The 25,562-nt window shown below is 38.8% G+C and overlaps 1 protein-coding gene across 1 annotated transcript in view; it reads left to right on the top strand.

Annotated features, from left to right (window-relative positions):
- Window positions 1-25,562, top strand: part of shank3a (SH3 and multiple ankyrin repeat domains 3a) — a 153,599-nt gene that overhangs the window by 12,163 nt on the left and 115,874 nt on the right. Inside the window, exons 2-3 of the mRNA XM_055222674.1 lie at window positions 9,637-9,840; window positions 12,169-12,240. Coding sequence (XP_055078649.1) covers window positions 9,637-9,840; window positions 12,169-12,240 — 276 coding nt within the window. The remainder of the gene's footprint in view (window positions 1-9,636; window positions 9,841-12,168; window positions 12,241-25,562) is intronic.

The raw sequence follows: 25,562 nt of genomic DNA, 5'->3' as shown, positions 1-25,562 counted from the left end.
ATGTGTAACACACAAACGTACATATTTAGGCTCAAACGGAAAACACTTGTTCCACCTTGTGATGTCATGTGGTAATACAGGAACTCTACACACCTTCAATACATTAATGTGGATCTCAGCCCGGGAATTTCCATTCTCTACTGAAAAAATATTAAAGATAGCAGTTAAGTTAAAAAAATATCAGATAAACTATAGCTTCATGGCATCATAAGGTGGAACAAAGCATTTTGAGCTTTGGAGATGTGGAGAGACAAATAATACAAGTTTACTTAAAGACGTGTGAATGAAACAAAACACAACTCCAGGTATGTTTTTGATGAGGTAACAACATTGTAACATGGCTCACAAGAGTCAATTTTACATCATATTGGAACATCTTTAACTTTCTTCTTAGCTTTCTTTGACAGTGAATCCTGGAGTACAAATTACTAACTGCAGTAAATGGACAGGTCCAACCACGCACCATTGTCCATAATTAGGTGAAGTTCGAGCTCAGCATTTCTGAGAGAATAGAGTGTGTAGTAGGTGTGCCTTTTAAGGTGTTTCCCTCTCCAGTGTGGCCCATTAATCCAAGTTAATTGAATCAATGCTGTTTTTTCCAGTCTGCCCCTGGAGTGTAAGGTGGTAATAGTTCAAAGCACAAATGTGTACTGCTGCTGTGTTCATTTCATTTGTGAAGGAGCAGAAAAAGACATGATTTCCTGCTGTGCTGGGAATGGATGCTCTGTCAAATGGCAGCGGCCTGTGACTGGTCCGAGTATTACTCTGTTTTGTTTACAGCCAGATGTGGCCTCTTGATGTGCTCCGCTGCAGCAGCTGGGTCCATAGGGTAGTTTATATCTGCCCCAATGAATAGAGGAAGATGGATCATTTGTAGTAATAATGTACAGAATATTCAGGTTTTTAAAAGCAGGCTCAAGACCCATCTTTTTAGCATAGCTTTTGATTAGTATTTATCATTTTAGTTTACTTCTCTATTTATTTAGTCTTATTTAGGCTGGCTAGTGTGTTTATGCTTTACTTATGTTTTATTTACTTGTTTAGTTTTGAATTATTTTATTATTTATTGATTATTTTATTATTTATTGATTATTTATTTTATTATTTATTGACTTATTTATTAGGTTTGACTTATTTTATTATTTTTAATCATTTTAGATTTGCCAGTGTTTCCTCTGAGGAGCCCTCTGCACCGGGAGCTGTGGTTGGCTGTGGCTCCTGGGCCCTGGCTCGTGGGCCCTGGAGGTTTGGTCTCGACCTCATCTCTTCTCTGGGCCCTGGGCTGGTGTCCTGTGGCTGTGGGTGACCCTGTTCCTGGTGCAGATGGTTCCTCTGGTGGCGCTCTCTCATCTGGTTCATCTTTATCCAGCCTGTTCCACTTAAACATATTTTAAATGAAACTGAGGTATTTTAACATGTGTTGAGGTGGGGGGTGGGAGTGTGTGTTGGGGTGGGGGGTTGTTTGGTTATGATTATTGATGTGTTGGGGTTGGGTTGTTGGGCTGTCGGGTGGCTGGGTGGGTTTGGTGGGTGGGACTGATTTTAATGCTTTGTAAAGCACTTTGTGTTACTTTTTTTTTTTGTATGAAAAAGTGCTATATAAATAAAGTTTGATTTGATTTGATTGCACAGATGCAAAACTAAACCATTTAATTTTTAAATAAAATGTACTTGACTTTAGCCTAAATGTGAGTGGATACAATAATTCCGAAAGTGATGTATATAGTAGGGCTGTAGTTGACTAAAGACATGCCCTGTGTACCAATGAATTGACTAAAAGGGGGTGCAGGACTGGACGGGACACTTTCAAAATTATTATGCCTCACTCAGACTGCACTCGATCGAGCTGTGACTCGGACCAGAGCTCTGCTGTGCTGTTGTGCCACCAACTTTGAACACGCAAGAGCACGTGCTCACAGATAATTCAGCACTTAGCAAGGAAAAAGACTCCAGCGTCCGGCCAAAATAGACTCCCAATGGAAAGAATCTGGAGCACCGGGGCACCTCCACACTGCACCCCCAAACTGCACCCTCACACTGCACCCACAAACTGCACCCCCACACTGCACCCTCACACTGCACCCACAAACTGCACCCCCACACTGCACCCTCACACTGCACCCCCAAACTGCACCCTCACACTGCACCCCCCACACTACCACACTGCACCCCCACATTGCATCCACACACCGCACCTCCGCCAGCGCCACCACACTGCACCTCCACACTGCACCCACAGACCACACTGTTCCCCCACCCCACACAGACGCACACACACACTGCACCACATGGGGTCTGATCTCCTCTCATTACTTTGAATTATTTGGATTTCCTGCAGCCACTGCACCGGAGATGCACCGTGTGCAGTCTGAGCCTGGGGTTAGCAAAAACTATTTATATAGTGAAGTACAAAACAACATCTTCATCAGTGAAAAGGCAGATTAAACTCCCAAAACTCAAGCTAACTCACTCCATAACTTCTCCTTTCTGCAGTTGTCTTTATAAATCCTTATAATCCTAATAAAATAAGTCAACACCAACAACCAAGTACTCAACCACACGACAAAAGGACCACAGCCCTAGTGACATAATACAACTGCACAAACTGGTTTAAAAGAGTATATTTCAAAGAGGGCTGTGTGATATGGTGATTCATGTGACAATAAACAGTTTTGGTGATGTCTTGATTCAGTACTTCTGTGTGTAATGCAGCATTTTTCCGACTTCCTCCTCCTCTTGTCAGCCTCCGTAAGGCTCTGGGTGAGTGACGGTGGATTTTACTATCACTGAAAAGTGGTAGCTTTCAGAAGAAGCAGATGACTTAAGTTGGATCTTAAAAGCATTATATTATTATTATTATTATTATATTATATTTTCTCCCTTTAAGTATTTCATTTGATTTTTTAAGCATATCTTTTTAACTTTGTGCATGCCCTTATTTGTATTTGTATTTATTCAGTGTGTTTATGTTGTACTTTTTCACTGAAGCAAGTTCCTAGTTTGTGAACTGTGTTCACAGACTATGGCAATAAAACTCTTCTGATTCTGATTCTGATTCTGATTATAAAGTTACCACCATAGCCCTCTTGGCATATCACCCACCCTTAATTTCAATCCAGTTCACACCTGCATTCATTATTTATTACCATTTATATTTGCTCTTTGTTATTATATTCTATTATGTTAGCTACTGTGTCCAAGTAATTTCCCGTGTGGATCAATATAGTTTGCATCAATTTCAGCTGGACAGAAAGCAACTAAGACAAGTTGAATATTCAGTGTGCATGTCTCCCGTAACTGCTTGAATAATATGAATGATTAAATACTGGCTATGATGTTTTAGGCTCAAGCGTAAGTTTGTAAACATGGATGTTGTTGCTTCTCTCCCTGAAGGTTGAGTGCTTTTAATGAGTGCGTATTTCACTTGGGCAGTGACAGCAGAGTCTGTGGAGAGTCATTTGAGTTTCCATTCTTCTTTGTGCTGAGTGCTGAGTGGAGCCGGCCCTGTGCTCTGTCCATACATCACATACTGCTGTAAGGCACCCACAATGGCCTGTCTCCTCCTTTGTGTGTGCGTGCCATCTGTGGCTTTTCAGATAGTCTGCTCACACTGCTCTTCATGCATCATCCACGTATACACCATAATTAGGACGACACTTTAGGTCATAAGATCTTCATTTGTGCAGTCTGTCTCACAGTGATGGGCAGGAACCTATCAAAGTCAAGGACAGAAATACAAGAACAGTCAAAAGGTCAAAAGTCACACATTTTACTACTGTGCCTGGAATGTTCCAAAGTATGACATTAACCTTAACTATCTACTTATCTTATTATAGTTGTATATTGCTCAAAAATACCTTGGAACACATGCATTCTTACTGTAAGGGGGCTTGCCTCTCCACAGCTCATACCTATAAGGACTTGGTTGTTTTTTTGTTTTGTTTTTTTTTTCTAGCAAGGGACAAAGGATGAAAATTAGCACTGGCTATAATCCTGCATATTTACAGGTGTGGGATTCGTTCCCCATGCCTCTGTTCTTAATATGCATTGTCCCTTCATTAAATAATAAACAAACAAACAAACAAACTTAAAAGTGCTGATATGTATACTTTATTGAGTCCTCCGGAAATTCAGTTCTGCATTTGACCCATTCTTCAGTGCCACTGGGGCGACCTGTCAGGACAGGAGCTGTAAGCTACTGTTGTACAGTGCCTGGGGACAGATCTCTAGATCTTGAGCTAGTCTTGGTCAAGACTACCTTAGCTCAAGGATTTGACCTATTGTGCAAGTTTTGGGTTGATGGGGCAAACCAGAGTGCCCCAAAACAGCTTACCCAGACAAGGGGAGAAAAATCTGATCTTTGCACAGAAAGGCCCGGGCTAGGAGTTGAGCCTGGGAACTTTTTGCTGTGAAGCATGGATTCTAGCCACTTAACGGCCTTGCCACCAGGGCTTTCGTGCCATATTGTTAAACATTCCACGCAAAGGAAAACCATCTCCATGGAGACAAGCAGGATCCTCCACCAGGAAAGTTGCAAAGTACATCTTTAAATGTTAAAGGTCCTATATTACACAAAATTGACTCTTGTGAGCTTTATGCCATGTTAGGATGCTTAAAAAATACACAAAGTTGCGTTTTGTGTCATTCACCCATGTTTGAGTAATCCTCTATTATTAGCCTGTCTGCATCTCCAAAGCTCAAAATGCTCTGTTCCACCTTGTGATGTCATGTAGTGGTAGTTTTCAAGTTTTACCTTTGTTCAGTAGATTGGCAATTCTAAGGCTGAAATCATCCAAATGATTCTAATGAAGGTGTATGGAGCTTAAAACACAGTGGAGCACTTCCTGTATTACCACATGACATTACAAAGTGATTCAGAGAAGAACTCAGCCTAAATATGCAGGGTTTGTGTGTTAAACATGTCTGAATGAAACAAAATACAACTCCAGCTATGTTTGTGATGAGGAAATAATATTAGACCAGAGGTCAGAAAATAGCATGGTATATGCCCATTAAACATATTTTTCTCACAAATAATTTTGTCATCACCTTATATTTTTAATTGTGATAAAAGATTTGCTCTAGTAGCCACTACATGTGCTATTTCTTTTATTTTTCTTGAACATGAAAGCGATGCATAAAGTAGTGTGGAGTGCAGAGTCATGTTAGCCTGTTGTGTAGTGTATGAATAAGGCTGACAGGCACATGCTCAGTAAAAGCACACTAATGGTCCCTCTACTGTCACTATTATGTCACGCTGCCATGGAATCAGGAACATCAGGAACATCAGGAACCAGAAATGGCTGATTCACACGCCCTCACACATCACCCATACATCCAAAGTGTCTTTTAATATGTCCGTATGTGTCCATATTGTCTCCTCATGTCCACACTGTCTCCTTATGCCCATTTTGCATCTTCTTGTCCACATTGTCTTCTTGTGTCTACAGCAGGGGTCAGGGTTACCTGGGGGCCACTGGAGGCAGAGCCTGGGTGAGGCTTAGGTTTTCCACAAGAAAAGCTTTGTTAAAAAAATTCCAATCTTCTCAAATCTCTTTTTTATTTTTTAACACAAAATAAGATTAAAAAAAAGAATAAATAAGAAAATCAATCAATCAATCAGTAATAAATAAATAAAATTATAATAATAATAATGAAAATAACAATAATAACAACAACAACAATAATAATAATATTTCTCTAGTCAGCGACTATATGTGGTTTCTTCAGTCTTCTCTTTCTGCTGTATTCAGATTCAAATGTCTGTATTAACAGTTCTTTAACCTTTAATCTTCTTCTGAACATGAATTGTCCTGAACATGAATGGGACATTAAAGAACATGAACTGCTCTTCTGAACATGGCTTCTCTTGCCTACTCCTTGCTGCTGGAGACCTACCAGCATAAAAAACAATGGCCATGTCTCAATTCGCCGATTCACCTTAAATGTGCTGTTCAAATGGTGCATTTTAGGGCTTACGTCAGTGTGATAAGTGCTGTCCCATCTCATGCACCTGATGAATGCGGATGAAAATGCCCTTCGTTTCCTTGGGGATCGGGCGTGAGTGAAGCACGCATTTGAACACACTTCGCACACTGCTATATCGCATCATGCACCTCAATTACGCAAAAAAGAGAAGACAATGGAGTACGCTATGCAATACACATTCAAATGTTCGGACTGGTTTATGTCACCTACAACAGTGCAACTTGAAACTGTTGCAACATGAAACTGTTAACATTTGAATAGAGATATGTACAGGCCATGTATCTTGATGATTAAAAAACCTTTCAAGCACTGGCACAGTCAGGTTTTGCAGTACATTCTTCTGGGCTGGTTTGAATAAAGGAACATGCAGTTATTCCCAGACAATAAGAAGAATAATACATTATTATCATTAGAAATTGTTATTGCAATAATAAGAATAATAAGATGAAAAGATGAACTGACATGGCATAGAAGGTAAACTGCGCCCCCTACTTTAGCCACAGATCAAATTAAACCTGGCCCAAATACCGAACTGCAATATCCCACTTTATGTACAACTAATAAGTGTTCTCTGGTTTATAGACTATAGATCATAAAAATGATATTGTTACCTCTGTCTCTGTTATTACGTTTTAACAAGGTATATTTGGTTTAAGTAGTAGCTACAATTGGGAAAAAATCATCTCGAACCTTATATTTACCTATTGATATTCAAAGGGAAACATTAATTAATTATTTTTATTCAATCAAAACAGAAATAACCAGCTATGACGACAACAACTTTACTCTTTTATTAAATAATAAATCATTAAAAATAACTCATGTAATGTACGTAATGAAGTGCACAGACAGCGGTTGAAGTATGTTCCTTGGCCTCCTGTGCCCGTTCGGCAAGATGCCGGCTACACTGAGGAGTACACATTTTCGAAAGGGTACTTCGAAAGGTGCATTTGGCGAATTTTGACATGGCCAATGACCCACGATTAACGATGCGACCCTATAATTGGTTCAGGTTACCTGGGAATGTTATTGCTGATGGACAGGTGTCGCTATGTGACTGCAGACTACATTAGGCTTCATTGACTTCCTTACTTTTCTTTTATCCTGCCGCTTATGCATCACTTTGATTTATATTCTCAGAGAGAGACCTTATATTAACTCTCTAAGTGCCATTGATGTGTATATAAATATATGTATTGATATACATTTACATATGTATATATACATATACGTATGTAAATGTACCCAGCAGGACATATACATGTCAACTTAAAAAAACTTTTTTCTGAAGTGTTGTAAATGCAGCGCACTGGAACGAATGTCCGTGTGTGCCCAATTGAAACAAGGCAGCCAGCCAGGCATGGAAGAAAACACTCCATGGCAACGCTGCTGTAAATTTCACTCATTGAGGAATATTTCTATGCTTGCGTCAAGCCTGGCTGATGTCCCGCCCCTGAGAGCCATATACCCCACCGTGATTGGTAGGTTTGTTCAGCTCCACACACAGCACTGCAAAGTGCCATACATATCAAACTCGCGGGCCGCACTAACGTTAAACTTTCATTTTAAGACGGGCCACAAATTATTGTCCTGGGGGTTGCAATTTGACCATGGGCCGCAAGTCTGAGACCCCTGGTCTACAGTGTCTCCTCGTGTTCACCGTATTTCAGCTGTCCACAGCTTCTCTTCTTGTCCACTTTGTTTCCTTATGTCCACACTGTCTCCTCATGTCCACATTGTCCCTTCCTGTCCACCGTATCTTCCCAATCTGCCCTCCTCATTTGTTCTCATGTCCACACTGTTTCTTCATGTCCACACTGTCTACTCATGCCCATTTTGTCTCCTCACATCATCCTCAGATTATCCCCTTATGTCCACACTGTCACCTCATGTCCACAGCGTCTCATAATGTCCTCTATGTGTCCTCATTTCCACACTGTCTCCTTGTGTCCACACCATACCCTTATGTCTGCTCATGTTTCGTCATTCCACACTCTCTTCTCATGTCCACACTGTCTCCTCATGTCCACACTGTCTCGTCTTGTCTCCTTATTTCTCCTTGTGTTCAATTTGTCTCCTCATGTCCACATTGTTTTGTCCACAGTGTCATCTTATGTCTCCTCTTCTCCACAGTGTATCTTCTTGTCCACTATGTCTCCTTATGTCCACATTGTCACCTCATGTCCACACTGTCTCCTCATGTCCACACTGCCTCCTCATGTCCACACTGTCTCCTCATTTCCACAGCGTCTCCTCATGTCCACACTGTCTCCTCATGTCGACATTGTCTCCTCATGTCCACAGCATCTCCTCATGTCCACACTGTCTCTTCATGTCCACATTGTCTCCCCATGCCACACTGTATCAGTAGTGTTGATCAGATCTGGCCTTGCTCTTTTCGGCCTGATTCTGTCAGTCACTCTGCCTTATACAGAATGACATAGAATGATCCCTTTGCATAAAACGTCTCACATGGAGAGTGTTAAAATGTTTGCCCTCTGACCAGCAGGGGGTGTAGTGCCATGACTCACCTAGTGCACTAATCCACAGCTCTGGAGTACACACAGTGGGGCTTGCTCTCATTTTGCAGGATGATATATTACTTAAAAACGAAAAAAAAAAAACCCAAAACATCATGAGGTATAATACTGAAGTACTAGTAATACTTAATACTAGTAATTAGCCATAAGAAACACTTTATTAATAATAATCAGAAGAATTAAAAGGACCCAGTTGAAAATAAAATAATAAAAGAAATAATCTTTCTTCTTGCTTTTATATTGTGTTATACTGTAAATAGCACAGCTATTATAGAGTGTTACCAAACCACTTTTAAAATCTCATAAACAGAACAAAATTGAACCATTCCTGAATAGCTTTAGAAAAGTCTTTTTTTCAAATAAGAATGGTAATATTGGTAATATGGTAATATTGGACGAACTACTAATATGTTGTGTTCAAAATTCGTATTGAGCACAGGGCTTTTTCCTTAATTCCGAAATCTAATTTGAAATATTAGTATTGCAAAAACATTAGGGCTGTAAGCCTTTAGTTTAGTTGATTATTATATTTCGAACTAATAGAAAGGAGATTTATTGAGTGAGTCAGCTGAAGATTTGGAAGTGAATCATGAGTTTGATCTGGCTTTTTACATACAAAAACAGTGTGGCCTGGTACTTTTTGTATAAATAGTTGTTTTTGCTTGAACTCCTGTGCAGCTGGAGTCTTGTGAGTGCAATTTTGGTCAGATACATAGTCAGATCATAGAGCTTTTTCAGATATTTTTATTTCATATACATGTAAAGAAATATGTGTGTATGTGTATGTGTGTGTATGTACGTGTATGTACATATGCATCCATTCTTTATTGTGAAAAATGTGAAAATAAACAGAGATTTTCAGACTATAAACTGGTCATTGGTCATGTGTTTAGTCGACCAAGAATGTTTAAAGTTGACTACAACCCTCTCTCTTTCTTACACTCATCTATAATGTAACTACACCTTTTCTTGGGACTCTTGCATCTTTCAATATGTCCCATTAAATTTTATTTTCATAAAGTGTAATAAAACAGAGTTGTCTCATGCTGGGACAATGGTATGCAACTAACCCTTTTCTCTCCTTTGTTCGTGTCTTTTGTCTCTGTAGAAATGTTTGAAATTCAATGTGGACGCTCCCATCTGGCTGTCCAAACAACGAATCCTGTGCAGCCTCAATCAGAGCCTGAAGGATGTCCTGAACTACGGCCTGTTCCAGCCCGCCTTCAACGGCAAGGCTGGCAAGTTCCTAGATGAGGAGAGACAGCTCAGAGAATACCCTTTTCCAACCATTGCACCTGTACCCTACCTGGAGGTAAGACTACGGCCACTTGCCACGGCCACTGCGGCCATTCCCCCAAACTGACCCCGTACTATGCACCTGTCACTCACCCTGTCATTCCCCCAAACTGACCATGTATTATGCATCTGTCACTCCACCTGTAATTTCCCCAAACTGACCCTGTACTATGCACCTGTCACTCCCCCTGTAATTACCCCAAACTGACCCTGAACTATGCACCTGTCACTTGCTCAAACGGACCCCGTACTATGCACCTGTCACTCACCCTGTCATTCCCCCAAACTGACCGTGTATTATGCACCTGTCACTCCCCCTGTAATTACCCCAAACTGACCCTGAACTATGCACCTGTCACTCCCCCTGTAATTACCCCAAACTGACCCTGAACTATGCAACTGTCACTTGCTCAAACTGACCCTGTACTATGCACCTGTCACTCCCTCAAACAGACCCCATACTATGCACCTGTCACTCTCCAAGCTGACCCTGTACTATGCACCTGTCACTTCCTCAAATTAGCCCTGTACTATGCACGTAAGTCACTACACTGAACTACATTTGAGTCAAGGTTTCACAGAAATTTAGCATTTACATTTCAAGTCATCATCATCATCTCTGATTAATCATAAAGAGGTTTATATTTTTAAAAGGAAGCTGTTTTTCGATCAAACTGCAAGAACTGTGAGTAATGTGGGTGTGATTTTGTAGAGAGCATAATGTTTCTGTCATGATATGTCATTCATAGCACAGTGCACAGTGACACTGTCAGCAGCAGCTGTCACCATGTAATTGTAGGGCTGTTTCATCTTCATGTTTAGCAGCAATTTCAGATTTGAAGAAAAACAAATATACTTTTATGAATGTTCATTGCGATCGTAAAGTAAATAGTAAAGGAGGTGAATGAAAATGTGTGCCTCTGCAGAGAGCAGGCACCTGCCTCTCGGATGTGAGTTATTGATTGATCCCTGCTCTCCAGGATCCACTTGATATGATTGACAGCTTCAGGTGAGCTGCTCAGAAACCTTTGTTATGCAGTGGATTACCCTGAGGAGCACAGTCACACGTCCTGGTGAAGGAACTCTTCGCTCCAACATAGAACAGGGGCCAGAAGGTTAAGAGAATGTAATAGCAACTCATGTCCCATATGAGACAGTGCAGGTTGAGCTGACCAGAGCCTGCTACCTCCTGCTTATATTTAGTATATGAGGTTGAAGGGTCAAGGTTACGTTATTGGTCCCAACAGGTACATTTTGTTTGGCAGTGAGTGAGTCAGCTCATTCATTCATGAGCTGACTGTGGGAGCTATGCTATAGTGCATCAGAAACTCTGACAACTGAAGCAAGCAGCGTTGGATGTTTCTAAGTTTGTCAATTCAGAGTGGAGGGTCACACCAGAATTGACTTGGACAAGTAAACAACAAAAGTGTAATTTTGGACTACTTAATATGCAATATACTGTACATTACACCAGAGCAGAATCATTTTAGAAAAATATTGAATTTAGATTTTTTTTTATGACAACTATTGTGATTGCGATTAGATTTGGGATTTAGGCTTTAAAATAATTATTCCATTCACAATTCGCACAATGTGCACTGTGCTTTCCTGTATTGTAGTTTAAGCCTTTCATGGGTTTGCCCCCCGGACAGAAGTGTTTGCATTTCCTGCTATAGCTGTCATGTCTAATAAAGCCTTAGGCCAGAAAATCCATGCATTTCAGAGCACTGTAGCTAATGTCTAAACTAAATAGTTTTGTTCAACGTAAGACAGGACTTTTATTTATTTGCACAGAAGATTATGTCACTTAAAGAATTCCACGTGGTGTTATTTGCTAAGTGCGTCTGTTCAATAGCTGAAGTGAACTCCTGCAGCCCTACAAGTCATGAGACTGTTGTTTTAACTTCATTTTACTGGCCATGATCAGTTACAACAATAACTCTCAAAGGCTTGGCTGGATGCCAAGTGTGAAATAAATCAATGCTTGTAATGGTCATCCAGTGCACTCCTAGACAGAGGATACACACTGAGTCAGAGTGCCCTCCATGGGGAGATGAGACTGAACCCAGGGCAGCAGAGCAGAGCAGGGCCCCAGGAGCTAGTCCCTCTCAGCAGCAGGTTGTCACGTTTATGTGCACCTCCACATTGGCTGTTTAATCGAGCAGAGAGGTTCTGGCTGCTCCTAGTCCATCTTGTTATGATTTCATATCAGAGGAGACATCTCTGCACACACATGTGTAAGGTCTGTACAATGAGTGAGTTAGATCAGAGCAGGAGGTCATTATGTGATGCATTACAAAGTGTAACATTTAAGAGCTATTTTTTTGTTTCTATTCTTTTTCAGTTTCGCTACAAAAGACGAGTCTACACCCAAACCTACCTGGATGAGAAGCAGTTATCAAAGCTCCATACTAAGGTAAGCTGTCCTCTGTGTGAAGTGCCTGCTCCGTGTGTGCTGTGAGCCCTTGTATCGTTTATGGGGAACACAATGTCTTTCATAAATAAATAAATTTTATTTATGTTATGGTATGTAGTTGCTGACAGCCGCATGTTCTGAATGAAAGAGTGCCATAGGTGCATGATGAGTGAGAGTAAGTGTTGGATGAGTCATGCTCTCATTGTCCCGTCTGTTTGAGGTTCAGCTGCACACACAGGTTATATTCTGAGAGTGGAGCACTGAACCAAAGAAGCACTCTCTTCTTTGGAAATCAACAGTTCACACAAATGGGCTCTTAAATGTATCAAGTGTATGATCTGTCTTCAGATTTCTGAACCTGCTGTCACGTTGTGGTGGATCAGTGACTGAATCTGTCTGTAATTTGAACACAGCTGCTTATGGTGGAGCATTGGTCTTGGCTAATCTTGTAGTGAGACACAAAAATACACCTATTTACAAAGATAGTTTTGTCAAAGAAAGTCTCGCCATGTGCTGCCTTTAGTCAAACTGTATATACTCTTTCTGTATATTTGACATAATGTGTGGCAGGCAGCAGTAATGTAGCTGTGGCTCTCTGCAGCTTTAGTTTTATCACTGCCCACTCTTCAGCAGAGGCTCCTCGTGTCAGCGGGTCAAGCATTAGCCTACTTTGCTGGTACACAGTCCAGGAGCCTCAGGCTCATGTTTACTATTAGGTTTATAGTGTCTACATTTTACTGCACTACCACACAACACCTAATGCTATATATCCAATACCATAGTAAATCAAAATGGACAGCTTTTGTCTGTTTTTGAAAATGCTGTTGTATAATTCAGGTCTGGTTTTGAGAACGTGAAGAAATGTCAGGTGGAGGGCAAGTCACTGTATGATTATACCAAAACTTTGTGTTTTCTTCTAAAAAGACAAATACTGTTATAAAGCTAAATAACTTATTTAGCTGTCATGCTTGGGCGGTAGGACTTCTGCAACAAAAAACAAAAGTTCAAATTACTCTTTTTTCAGTCTTGAGTTGAGTCACGTGACAGCGCAACTTGTAGTGGATTGATGCATGTATTATAGACAAGTGAGTGGAGCTCTGGGCGCTGTGGTCACTGAGATAGAGGGGGAGGAGGCTGAAGCGGCTGAGATCTTTTAGTAATGCACTATTTGGTAATATGGTCAGAGGCACACAGCCCCCAGAGCAGGACCTGCTTACATATGTTTACAGATCATATCACATATCTACTATCTGTACATACACTAATGAATGTCCTTTAAATTTTAGTTATCACAGGGTAGTTTTGTTGCCAAATAATTCTTATACTATTTCTGTAAATTACATAAAAAAAATATTTACAGGTGAGATCTTAATACAATTTACTAGTTTTTGTTGGGTCATTTTTACAGATAATATTTGGTTTGAAGTATACTGTAAATTACTGCTCTCAGATTACAGCCAAAACTTGTATATCACATTTACATGCATTCCATGATAATTTTGTTTCCAATAATCACCTGTAATTTAAAAATACAGTTACCCTATGTAACCTATGTACCATAACAATAGACAGAATCAGTTAACAGTTAATACAAATACACATTGAAATATGTTAACAAATAATATAAGAATGTGTTTAACCCTCAATCACACCTTAAAAAAAACTCTTCTTGTGGGAATAAAGCACATTTTTGTACACCTGAAATTCATTTAGCTATAAAAAATGAGTCTTTTAATAATGACAGTGATATAACAGTGGTAATGATCATTAATTTGATTTATAGAGCACCATATTTATACTAGTACATGTTGGTGAAGTGTGTTGCTGAAGGACACAATGACAATATGTATTATACTTGTTCACATTCTGAAAAGAATGAAGTTTGCTGCATGTTAGAGTACTGTCCTTGATTTTAGGGTTCATGTTTGGCCTTGTTTGGTTCTGGCTCAAGCTCAGTTCAACCCTGATGTGGACTTGGTTTGGTCTTGTGCTAGTCCTGTTCTAGTCCAGGACTAGTTCCACAGGCCATATGTCTGTAAAATGTATCCCTATTAGTGCAAGAGAAGAATTAGTTAACTTCAGCTTCATGTTGCTGCTGCCGAACTTTGGATTTCTTCAGGATCAATAAAGTGTTTTTCATCTGTATTAATGAACAATGACAATTTATGAAAATGATTTGAAGCTGCAGTACCGTATATATAGTGTCTCATGCATTAGATATACACTCAGCTGTCATTTATTTATGCTGCCTTTACTGTAACGGTGTAAATGTAGTTCGCTTTGATTATTCACTATACCACTGCATCTTGGACCAGTTTATTAACAAACGCCCATAATAACATTGTGACATTTTTGCTGTATCACAGTGTTGACAGTATTATCACAAGCACTGTGTGAATACCAGTGTACCCTCCACTACTTTCACATTTCAAAGTGGTTTCAGGGCACTCTCCTCCTCTCACTCTCCTCTGGTTCGCCCTGCCTCTCGGCTCTCTCTCTCTCCACTGTCCCGCAGAATTGCCCCTCTCCATCTCCCCATTCGCACATGCTCTGGTTGCCTTTGTGGGAGGGACAATGTAGAGCTGGATGGATGTACTTACTTTGACTGAGAGGGGCAAAGGAGCAGGAAGAGAGGAGGTGGCTATTGCATGGCCATGTGGATGATGGTTTGCGGGATTGCAGCCGATGACCAGGGAAATGGGCTCTTCTTTGGGCAGGAACCGGACACCTGAGAGAAGGAATGAAAGAGCAAAACAAACCAGGAAGGCCAGGCTCAATAGTAAGGTACCTGCTTAATGTCATCATCTACGTTCACTTTAACATGGCATAAAAGTTAATTTGTGTCCCCTCTCGCTCCTATAGCTTTCCAACACTACCATATTGAAAAAAATATAATATTACTTGTTCTGGAGATGTGCAGAATCAGAATATAAAATCTATAACTAAAACAATTAAAAATCTCAGCAAAAACAGCATATTAAAATTAAAATGAGCTGAAATGTCTAATGTATGTGTGATGTTTCTGCACTTTTGTGGTACATTTTTAAAAATTGTTGTTTTTTGCATGAACTCCCTTGCAGGTGTAGTCTTGCGAGTGCAGTTTGGGTCAGATACCTAGAGATACCTAATCGTTCTGAGGAGTTAGGCCCAAGAATTTCTTTAGACATCTACAACCCTATTTTAACACATTCCTGATGCGATTTGAAAATATATTGAGCTATTGAGATGATACAGAAAATATTGATATATACATTTTTGTCAATATTTCCCATCACTGTTGCTTATGTTTATCTACAGTGCTTCTCTCCTGTGGCTTTGCTAGCGTTTTGCTCCGCTGCATGTTGACTGTGTGAAGTGCTGGTGCAGTGTTGTCTGACAGAATGCTAATGCTTTTCTCCCGCGTCGGTTCACGTGCTAACCTCCAGTGTATGTGTGTGTTATTATTTTTAAGTGTGATGTCACTTCCGGGTCCAAGGCGCATCAGCATTGGTGTTGATGTTTACAATTTTCTCTTTTTTTTTTTTTTAGCGGCAGCACATATCACGTCAAAAAAGGATTGCTGACATTAAACGCTAACAAGTTTGTAAGACTGACAGAAAAGTGTGCAAATTTTAGGTAAGAAGCTAAGCTAGGCTAATATAGCGTTAGCAGTGACCGGCAGTGACGCTGGACCATAAGCCAGCCTTTACACATGATATACAGAAGAACCAGAGAGTGTACAACAGGACAGTAGCTCCAGTGGCCCGGAGCTGTCAGTTCCACTCCAGGCAGGTGGCAGCTGTCAGGAGCATGGCCCAGAGCCTCACCTGACCAGCCGCGTACTGTGAAGACTAGATTCCACTGACTGTGAGAGCAACTGTTCTGAGTAAATATCACAGTCTGGTAAACCTACACTTAAGCCCAAAATCATTCAATCGTCATTCCAAAACAATCAGCGGTGGAAAGTAACAAAATGATAAAGTCAAAGTACTCTATTGTAAAATGTGTATGTGTTAGTAGTAGGAAAAGGGTACAGTGGATACTTTTACTTCACAACTTATGGGAGCAGTGGAGAACTTTCTAATCTACAACTCATGTTTTTTGTTTTTTTAACTCGTTGAAAAGTACACATTTTTACTTTTCATTTGAGTTCTGCTGACTTATGTATTTTTTGTGCATGTTCCTGGTGACACTCATGCTTTAGTGTTGTGAGTTAGAATCCCAGTTTAGAGGGAAAAAGGAACTTGAATAAAGGCAGTGTACGTGTTTTTAGTCTGTTAACGCAGGATAAACAGAACTAGTTCAGGTTAAACGGTATGCATCCAAAGTTATCCCTCATTTTCCTAAGGCATCATTAATATTCTAATCATTCACCTGAGTTTATAAGTACTTTTCACACATTTTAGAGGCCAGAGCTGAGTTTTACTATGATGGTACCGTTCATAACTAGATGCATATAGCAGACAGCGGTCTCACTTTGAACATAGGAGCTGCTTTTACAATATACCTATAGTGGGGCAAAACAAATTTGACTTTATTACAACAAAAAGGCCCTTTAAATACTCATTTAGCAGAAGTGGTTGTGTGATACAGAGCTTTTTTTATAATTACACTGAAACAAAACAATGCATTTTAGACATTGGAGCTTACTTTTTAATATATTAAGTATGATAAAGGCTATTATATTCAACTTTTTAATTTTAATTGATGTTAGATATACTCCTATTATTGCAATACTATTTTCTAATCTTTAGATTTTAACCAATGGAACTTACTAATATTTCTTCTTTATAACCTGCAGCTAAACAGAAATTAGCTTTTTATTGTCTCTTTTATTGAGCTGTCAAACTTTTATATTTGTGAACTTAAATTTTGGACGCTTCACAATAGTTGTTTCTATCTGCAATACTGCATAGTGCTCTGATGTCCAGTGTAGCAAGACTTACTGGAAGTAGAAAATGTCAAATAGTGGAAGAGAGACTTGATTAGTTGGATAAAATGGATTGATTTGTAGCTTGGGTGTGTGCAGTGAAACCAGGCCATGGGATTCCTGTGGCCCCGGGCCCCTCATAATATGCACCACATCCAGCTAACTGTAGCCTGGTTCAGTTCTAGGCTCTGCTGTCACTTACTGTTATCGATCGTTTTTATATTGGCCAACTACAGTCAAGATGAAAGCCTGGGTTTGCATGGTTGACTGTACAACACATATACTTTTGCAGGATTCTCAAACTAGGGCTGGGCGATTTTATATTTTCTTTTTAAAATAACTGTCAGTATTGATTCAACGAACATAAGCAAGACAGAATTTAATCAGTAACATTTAACACAAAAAATAGCCTGAACTCTGCTCCAAACCACATATTTCTACTGTCAAGAGTATTGGCTATGGACCAACAAGTTCTTGTGGTGTTGTCACAATGTCACAATGTCCATGCAATTGTTATCTTAAAATATGTATGGTACTATCCTTCTGGAAATCTCAATAAATGGCCAAGACTAGCAGGGGCACTCTAGACTCTAGACTATTTAATGTCAGGACAGTGTTCCAGGTGTGTGAGAGTATAAAAGCCCCTGCCCTGGTTTATTGTCCCATTGGAATATTTCATCCTCTTAGTGATTTTAGCTCCATCCCAGTTCATTATGTATTAGGCTCACTTCTACGGTTGAACAATGTTGACAATGAATATGTAGTTTTGTGTTGCTGTTAATCATGGATCAAAGTAGCCTGGACCCGTGTTTATCTTAGCATGTTCAGATGGGTGTGATTTACAGGTGGATTAGCCAATCAGGAAATGTCCATCCATATCATTGCTTATAGAAGAAAATACTTATTTATTATTTTATTAGTATTAACACTTTTAATTGATTACCAAATATATACTGTTTAAGGACATTCTACCATGTGATAAGGTTTCCTCATCAAAAATATGTTTTCAATGTCATCCATGCATGTTTCAGAAATATAGCAGTCTCTCCCAGTCCTTATTATGGTTAGCAGTATGACTTTGTTCAATGCTCAGCCTACATGCCTACATCATCCATGCTCCCACATGACAATTCTGCATAAATATACAAGCTCATTATATAAAACTGATGCGATGTGCAGTAGTTTCATTAGCAGGATACACGCTAATTGTGTTGTGATAGCACTCTGAAGGGGCAGTGACAGCGTGGAGAGCAAAAGGAGGACTTAGAGTGTCAAAAATAAAAGTGAAACTTACAGAACAGCTAAATGTGTTGTTTTTGGTGAATATAGTATTTTCAGAACAATAATTATGTCGTGTTAGTAGTTAATACCCCCATCGAAGTATAATACCCCCTCTTTAAAGGTATGAGAAAACATTTCGGTCTGGTCTTCAGCTGTAGTTTCGTCTGTATCTCTGTGAGTTTTCCCTACTGTACCCTGTCAGTGGACTGTGCTGGACTGCTCTGTGTGTGTGTGTATGTGTGTGTGTGTGTGAAAGCACCTGACTGGACCTGAGTCAGCACTCCTCTCTTTGGACTGTGCTTCTGATGACAGCAGCCATTCCTCTTATTACCCTCGCACACACACTTGACACAGCACATAGCGGCAGAATTCTCTTTTCATACTTGAAATGTTACGTAACACTGCTATTGTGTTGACCAAACTTTGTAAACCTGAAAACTACCAAGGACAAACACAGAAAATATCTTTGGCAATTTTGGACTAAAACTTACACAGTGAACTACACTCTGTTAATTAAGTTAGACAGGGTTAGCAATGAGTAAAGCTAGCATTGAGGTGTGTGTTTTTCGCTACTGACACCATATAAATAAATTGAACCACAAAAATAGCATTTCTTATTCTGTTGGCGTTATTGTTTGGAAATGTGTGACTTATCTTTCACACAGATTTAAGTACCCAGGAGGAGCACACCCAGACACAGAAAGAACATGCAGTCTCCATTAAGAAATAGTGTTGTCACAATACTAAAATTTCAAAGTCATTTTCGATATTAGGGAATAGACGCGATGTTCAATACCGATTCCGATACCATAATAGTATAGCACTTTGTTTTATATTACCATGTAGTGTTATATCTATGTAATCCTTCAGTGGTCCAGGTAGGTTCCATAGTGGTCCGTTGGTGTATAGTTGGCCTTATACTCAAGATAATTTTAAAGCTATTCAGGAAAGGTTAATTTATGTCTTGTGAATGTGACTTTTTATTTATTGATTTCTGCTCACTCGTAGTTTCATTTCAACTGTGTGCCACCTTACCCTCTCAATGCATACTCTTACCATAGTATGTTTTATAATTGAAGATAGCTTTGGAATAGGGTGTGTTGTTAATGAGTGTCTGGTTGTACCCAAGTGTACAATCAACTTAAAGTACTTATCTCATTCGTTCTAGTCACTGAACTTTACATTTTCTTCTTAAGTCTATAATCGTGTACATCAGGCTGCTGCTAAGACCTGTACACCGGCAGATATGTTGCTCTTAAGATAATGTCAATTTCCTGTTAGTTTGGGTAGTTTATTCAGTAGAAAACCTAGCACATATAGATCAGGGTAGGTAGCGATATCTGTGATTTGTCAGGGTGGTGAGGAGGAGAAGATTGAGAGGGTGGGGAGGTTGGTGATTCTACTGCTGTGGTGAAGATGGGGCATAGGATGGTGCATCGAAATGGCAAACTGATGGAGGGTAGAGAATGCATTTACACGTTTGATTGGTGATCGGTTGAGACATAGGTGGCAGAAAGGGATAGACAAACTATTGATCCACAAGAGAAATTATTTGGACACAATAGTTCACAAATTACAATATATGAATTGTCCTTAAAGAGGGCTTATTATGCAAAATTGACTTTACGTATAATATTGAGAACACTGTAAGTATGAGTTCAATAAAATGTCTGTAAGTAAATATAATATCCATTAATTGTACGGAGGAAGGTCTGAGTGTCGTCCGGTATCGTTCACTGTATAATCTAGCATCACTTCTTTTTTAAATGTTCAAACGTTTCCACAACACTACAGTATCTGGCTATTCAGACAAAGCAGTTGGCTAGAGAGTTGACCTGTCCTGTGGGTGGAATGGTTTAGCGTACAGCAGTGTTTTCAGGGTCCACACACAATAAGCCAGTGTGTTTGGGAGCACTGCGAGTGGAGAACAGGCCACGGCTTTGCTTTCCTTTGTTTTGTTCCAGCCCGCAGTCACCATCAGTTTCAGCGCGCTCTGGAGCTCACCAATTCAGCCAAAAGGACTGTTCATATTTGTTCAAACTAAGCTGATGTCTTACACCGCAAGGAGAACAGTCACGAGGACGCCATGCTGCTCCGTGCACTCAGATTTACCAGGAACAAGCCCATGGAGGTTAGAGTGTTCTGAGTCTTGCCTTGCTATGGGGGTTAATGAGTTATTTTGATATTGTAATGGATAATGCCATTGTTGAAAATTATTTGTTTCTTGTATAAGATGGATGAAAAAGACATGATTGTTCAGATATGTTTTTTTAAATACAGATTCTTGGCTCAGTGAAGCTTATAATACCGAGTACCAGTGCGATAACAGTGAGTGTGGATAAATCAAACAGCCTGCACTCGATTTTTTCCCTTGTACTTGAGCAGAATTTGTTTTGCCCCCAGTACAGATATATTGTATAAGCAGCTCTTGAGGTAAAAATAAGACTGCTGTGTTCTGTCTGTATCTAATTATAATGTGTTTTATTGTCCAATAATCAGGAAGTGCGCATTAGCACACTAGCTGTCATTAGCTTTACCATCACGCGTATCTGTGAGCTCTGATAGCACTTATAACCTCATCACGGGGAATAGTTAGGATGATCTGAATGCATAAGGTAAGTGAAGAATACATTTGTACCACTAGTTCTGTTTTTCATGTTTTAAGACAGTAAAAATCAGGTAGGATGCAGCGCCTTTAATAGTGAGCCCTTTAAAAAGATGCTATAGCTCCAGATCACCTAAATATTAGAGTCTATTTTTAGTTTATTTTTAAGTCTATTTTTTAAATTATTTTATTTAATAATAAAATAATAGCAGATAATTTCTGTTCTTTAACTGTGTGGTGCAATACTGGAATTTCCCCACTGTGGGACTAATAAAGGCATATCTTATCTTAAATGAACACTGTTGTCAGTCACTATAGACTACGGGATAGTGTTTCTCAATCTGGGGATCAGGACCTCCTAAAATTGTATGCAATAGTCTCATACAAGGGTTGAGACCCTTCAAATGCTGTAGTAAATGGATTCCTCTTTGTTGGCCTATACAATTATTTTTCCTAGGCCTAATTCCTAAAGTAAAAAGACACACTGTCGCACATAAGGCTGCATTATAATCTTGTGGGTAGCTTATTTGTGTTTGGGGGTTGCAAATGCCAACAGTTGGTATTATGGGGTTGTGACTGAAAAAGGTTGCAAACCACTGAACTATGCGATTAATTTGGCCAAACTTCTAATTTCTCGCTAAAGGCTAAATGAAGACAAAGCTGTAACACACACATTTTGTCTGTTATTCTTGTGTTTTTATCATCTGCAGAGCCTCCACAGTTTGTATTTAAACTGCACAGGGCGTTAGCGGCGGCAATCGCTGTGATACCATAAACAGCTGCTATTTCTATCATAAAAATACATCGGTATGGTGTGGTATTGGATTGGTAAATAATAGACGCAGAAGTATTATCTAATTTAGTTAAAACATCATTTAGTTAAAACTATACTGCGTATTTTTTGGCTAAAACACATGTTGTTGTTTTTTTTGTTTGTTTTGTTTTTATTGAACTTGAAACAGAGAAAAAAACATGTCCTTAATCTGAGCGGGCTTGCATTTCCACAGAACTGCCTTGTCTTGTTTGTCTCCATGGAGATATTGTTGATGGCAATAATCTTCCAAAGTATGGCATAAGATCTCTATTGAGATTATTTTGAAAGTATGGTTTTAACTTTGTATTTCCATAGAATCAAGCAGGTGATGTGCCATGTTCAGAAAGTTGCATGTTACAGTTACAGTTTATATGGAAAAACAACACAGAGACTTGAATGTTTCAATATGATGGTTTATTTCAATATACATAATATATACATTTTCTTTATGTCCTCATCCACCCCAGCTCCCACATTTGTCCTATCTCCCCTCATACCCTCCCCCTCACCCCAATGTGTTCTGTGTGTGTGATGTACATACTTAAATATTATATTATTATTTATTGTATGTCCCACCCCGCCCTTCATGTGTGTCATCCCCCTCCCCCGTGTCCCCCCCACTTACCCCAATGTATTTTTGTGCTTGTGTTTTTATGAAATGCAATATTTTTGGTAATAAAGGTTTAAAAAAAAAAAAAGAAAGAAAAAGAAAGTTACATGGAAATAGCTTTAAATATTTCAAAATAATTCAAAATAAGATGTAAATTGAGCAAAAAAAGTGTTGGATTTTTTCAGTCCCCTCACAGCTTTTACATATTTTATTAGGGCTTTTAGTCAGCTTTTAGTATATTCATATGTGACTAAAATTGAGCCTGTTTCTACTTAAATTATATATGTTATGAAGTGCAGTGGCAGATAAGTTAATCTTTCACATAGTCCACCACACTGTTGTTCATAAGAGGTGAGTTTAGTCTCCTCTTCAGTTTTGGTCAGTGGGTTGAGTCTCTTGCTGATTAGGGTTGTCTAAAGTATCAAAAATCTGATACTGATTGGTATTAAAACTAGTATTGAAGCTAGACACTCATTTGAGCAGGTATTGATACAAAAAAGTCACATTCAAAAGACAGAAATGAACATTAGTTTATAATAGTTTTAGCATGATCTTGAGCTGTATCAGAACAAGTCTGTAATCCCTCAGTTGTCCAGGTCTGATCCATAGTAAAAGCCAAAAGTAAAATCTGTCAATGATGAGCAGCAAAACGTCTTCACTCCTACAACTTTTTGTCCAGTTGACTGATTTTACTTTTGGCTTTTACTCTGTACCAGAACAAGTACAAGACTACATAGACACATAGATGCACATGGACCCCTGTGGAATCCACCTGGACGACCGAGGGATTACACAGATATATACAGAAGGTGTAAGAAGAAAGTACTCCTATTTAATGTTTTTTTTTATTTTTTATTATAATCGCGGTATCAAACTCAGTATTGCGTATCGCATCTATTCCTTAGTATCAAAATTTTGAGTTTGACATTTCAACTGATATGTTCACTATTTATGAATAAAACTGTCTATAAAGCATTTTATATATGTCAACATGAACATAAATTAGATCTTATGTTTTGACAAGATACATTTATTTGCTGTTAAATAAAGCACCAGAGGAGAGTAACAGGGGAGCAGTTCATTTAAGCTGAGCCACAGGACTAGATAGGATTCCACTTTCAATCAAATGTATAGATTTTTTTACAGTTCTCTGGTGAGTCTGAGAGGGCACCAGTCTATGTTTTTCTACTCTTACATATAGAGTTGTCAAAATGATTTTAAAAATCTGATACTAATCGATACTAAATCTAGTATCAGAACTAGATTTTACCTTTCCTGAACAGTTTCATTTTAAGTTAAAAAGTAAAAAAAAAAAAAAAAATCATCATCATATAATAAACAAATGCCATTATTTTGTGTTGAAAATTACAATGTTGTCTAAAAAGAGCTTATCATTTGGGTATCAAAATCAGTATTGAGTATCAAGTCTATTCTTTAGTATCAAACAAGTTTGAAATTTTAGTATTGTGACAGCACTAGTTACATAATGTGTACTGTAAACAAACTTCAGAATGTCAATAATAAATGTGCAGAATAAGTTACATGGAACTATGACCAGCTCATAGCCCACTTTGCAACAACAGAACAGCATGTTAGAAATGGAAATGAGGAGGTCTTTTTGATGGAGAAGGACATACTGGCTTTAGTGTTTCTTTTTCTAAGAGGGTATCCCATAATGCTTTGCGATGTGATGTCACAATCTATTTTAGCAACTGTGAAAAGTGCTATTGCATTGTTTATGGGTACTGTGAGTTGTAATTTATGTTGCCCAAAAAGATTATGTATATTTTCAATTATTTTATATTTTAAGAATGATTGGTCTATGTCCCCCAATACGAGGTAAAGATGATCAAATGAAGAAGCAGCTTGGATGGCTTCACTCTAAAACTTTTGTCTAGTTGACAGAATTTTTTATTTTTTTTGCTTTGATTTTAACTGAAAACAATTGTGATGCTTATATATTTCTGGACATGATGGTGAAGTTGTTAATGTTTTCAATTAGTGTTTTGGTTCTTAAGCTGATTATCCAAACAGAAGTTAGTCTGAGCCTCACATTTGGGTTTCCAGATCCTACGACTATGGTTTAAACCTAAAAGGATCTGAATCCTCACTACCTAAACCACAGCACCTCTAGGTAATCATGAATAAGTGCTAGTGCAGCCTCTGCAGCTCAGTGAGTGAATTCTGGAGGTTCTGAGCTTTCACATGAGACTTGCCCATGTATTGAGAGCAAACTATACCTTTAAACATATCCAGGAAAGGTAACATATAAATGAAGATATAAATATGAACCTCTAAACTATTACAAGAATACATTTCCCATTCCCCATAAATTAACCATGAATCTTGACTCAGAAATGGGATCAGCTTAGGAAAAAAACTATAACTTTCCTTTGTATCCTTCAGCCATTACAGGCCTTCTGCGTTTTAGTGCACTCTGCAATCTCTGTTTACATTTAAGCAAATCAACAAAAATTATAAGTTGGGTGCCGTTGCCATAGTAATAGCCCTGCATCATTGACTACTAGTGGGACTTGTTTTACACGCTCATGCATCAAAGTGCTGGCATTTTGCGTTCTAAATTATATATGCATAATTGTTGTGCATCAGCCGTGTGGTCATACGTACTTGAGTGAAATATTGCATTATAAATCTACAATTACTTTCATATCATTGTACTGTGTTTTGCTCCTCACCCAGCGCTCAAAAGTGAATTCAATTACTCCAAGATTTATTTCATAATAGTCCCTTCACAGAAAATCCTATTTTTCTGTGCCAAGTCCATATGCCTTAGAGTGTATCTGGCTTTGTAGCTGACAACAGTACGCTTTAAGCCTGTTAGGTATGAATATTAAAGGTTACAGATGCTAGCATTTCCCCACACGTATGCAAGAGCTATTGATACTTTGCAGTGATCACGCTTGAGGTTTTCTACATGTATCTCTATGGTAGAATGTTCAGCAGTTACCATTGAGACACAATGTGCACATTAGCAAACACAAGTAAAAAAGTTTTAAAATGGTCTGAAAATTCAAGAAAACACACAAAACAGATTTAAACAAAACATTTTCAGGAGCCTGTGATCAATACAAGTGTTCATGGT

This window comes from Periophthalmus magnuspinnatus, chromosome 6 (assembly GCF_009829125.3).
Source record: "Periophthalmus magnuspinnatus isolate fPerMag1 chromosome 6, fPerMag1.2.pri, whole genome shotgun sequence".
NCBI lineage: Eukaryota > Metazoa > Chordata > Actinopteri > Gobiiformes > Gobiidae > Periophthalmus > Periophthalmus magnuspinnatus.
This window is presented reverse-complemented; position numbering and strand designations above follow the sequence as displayed.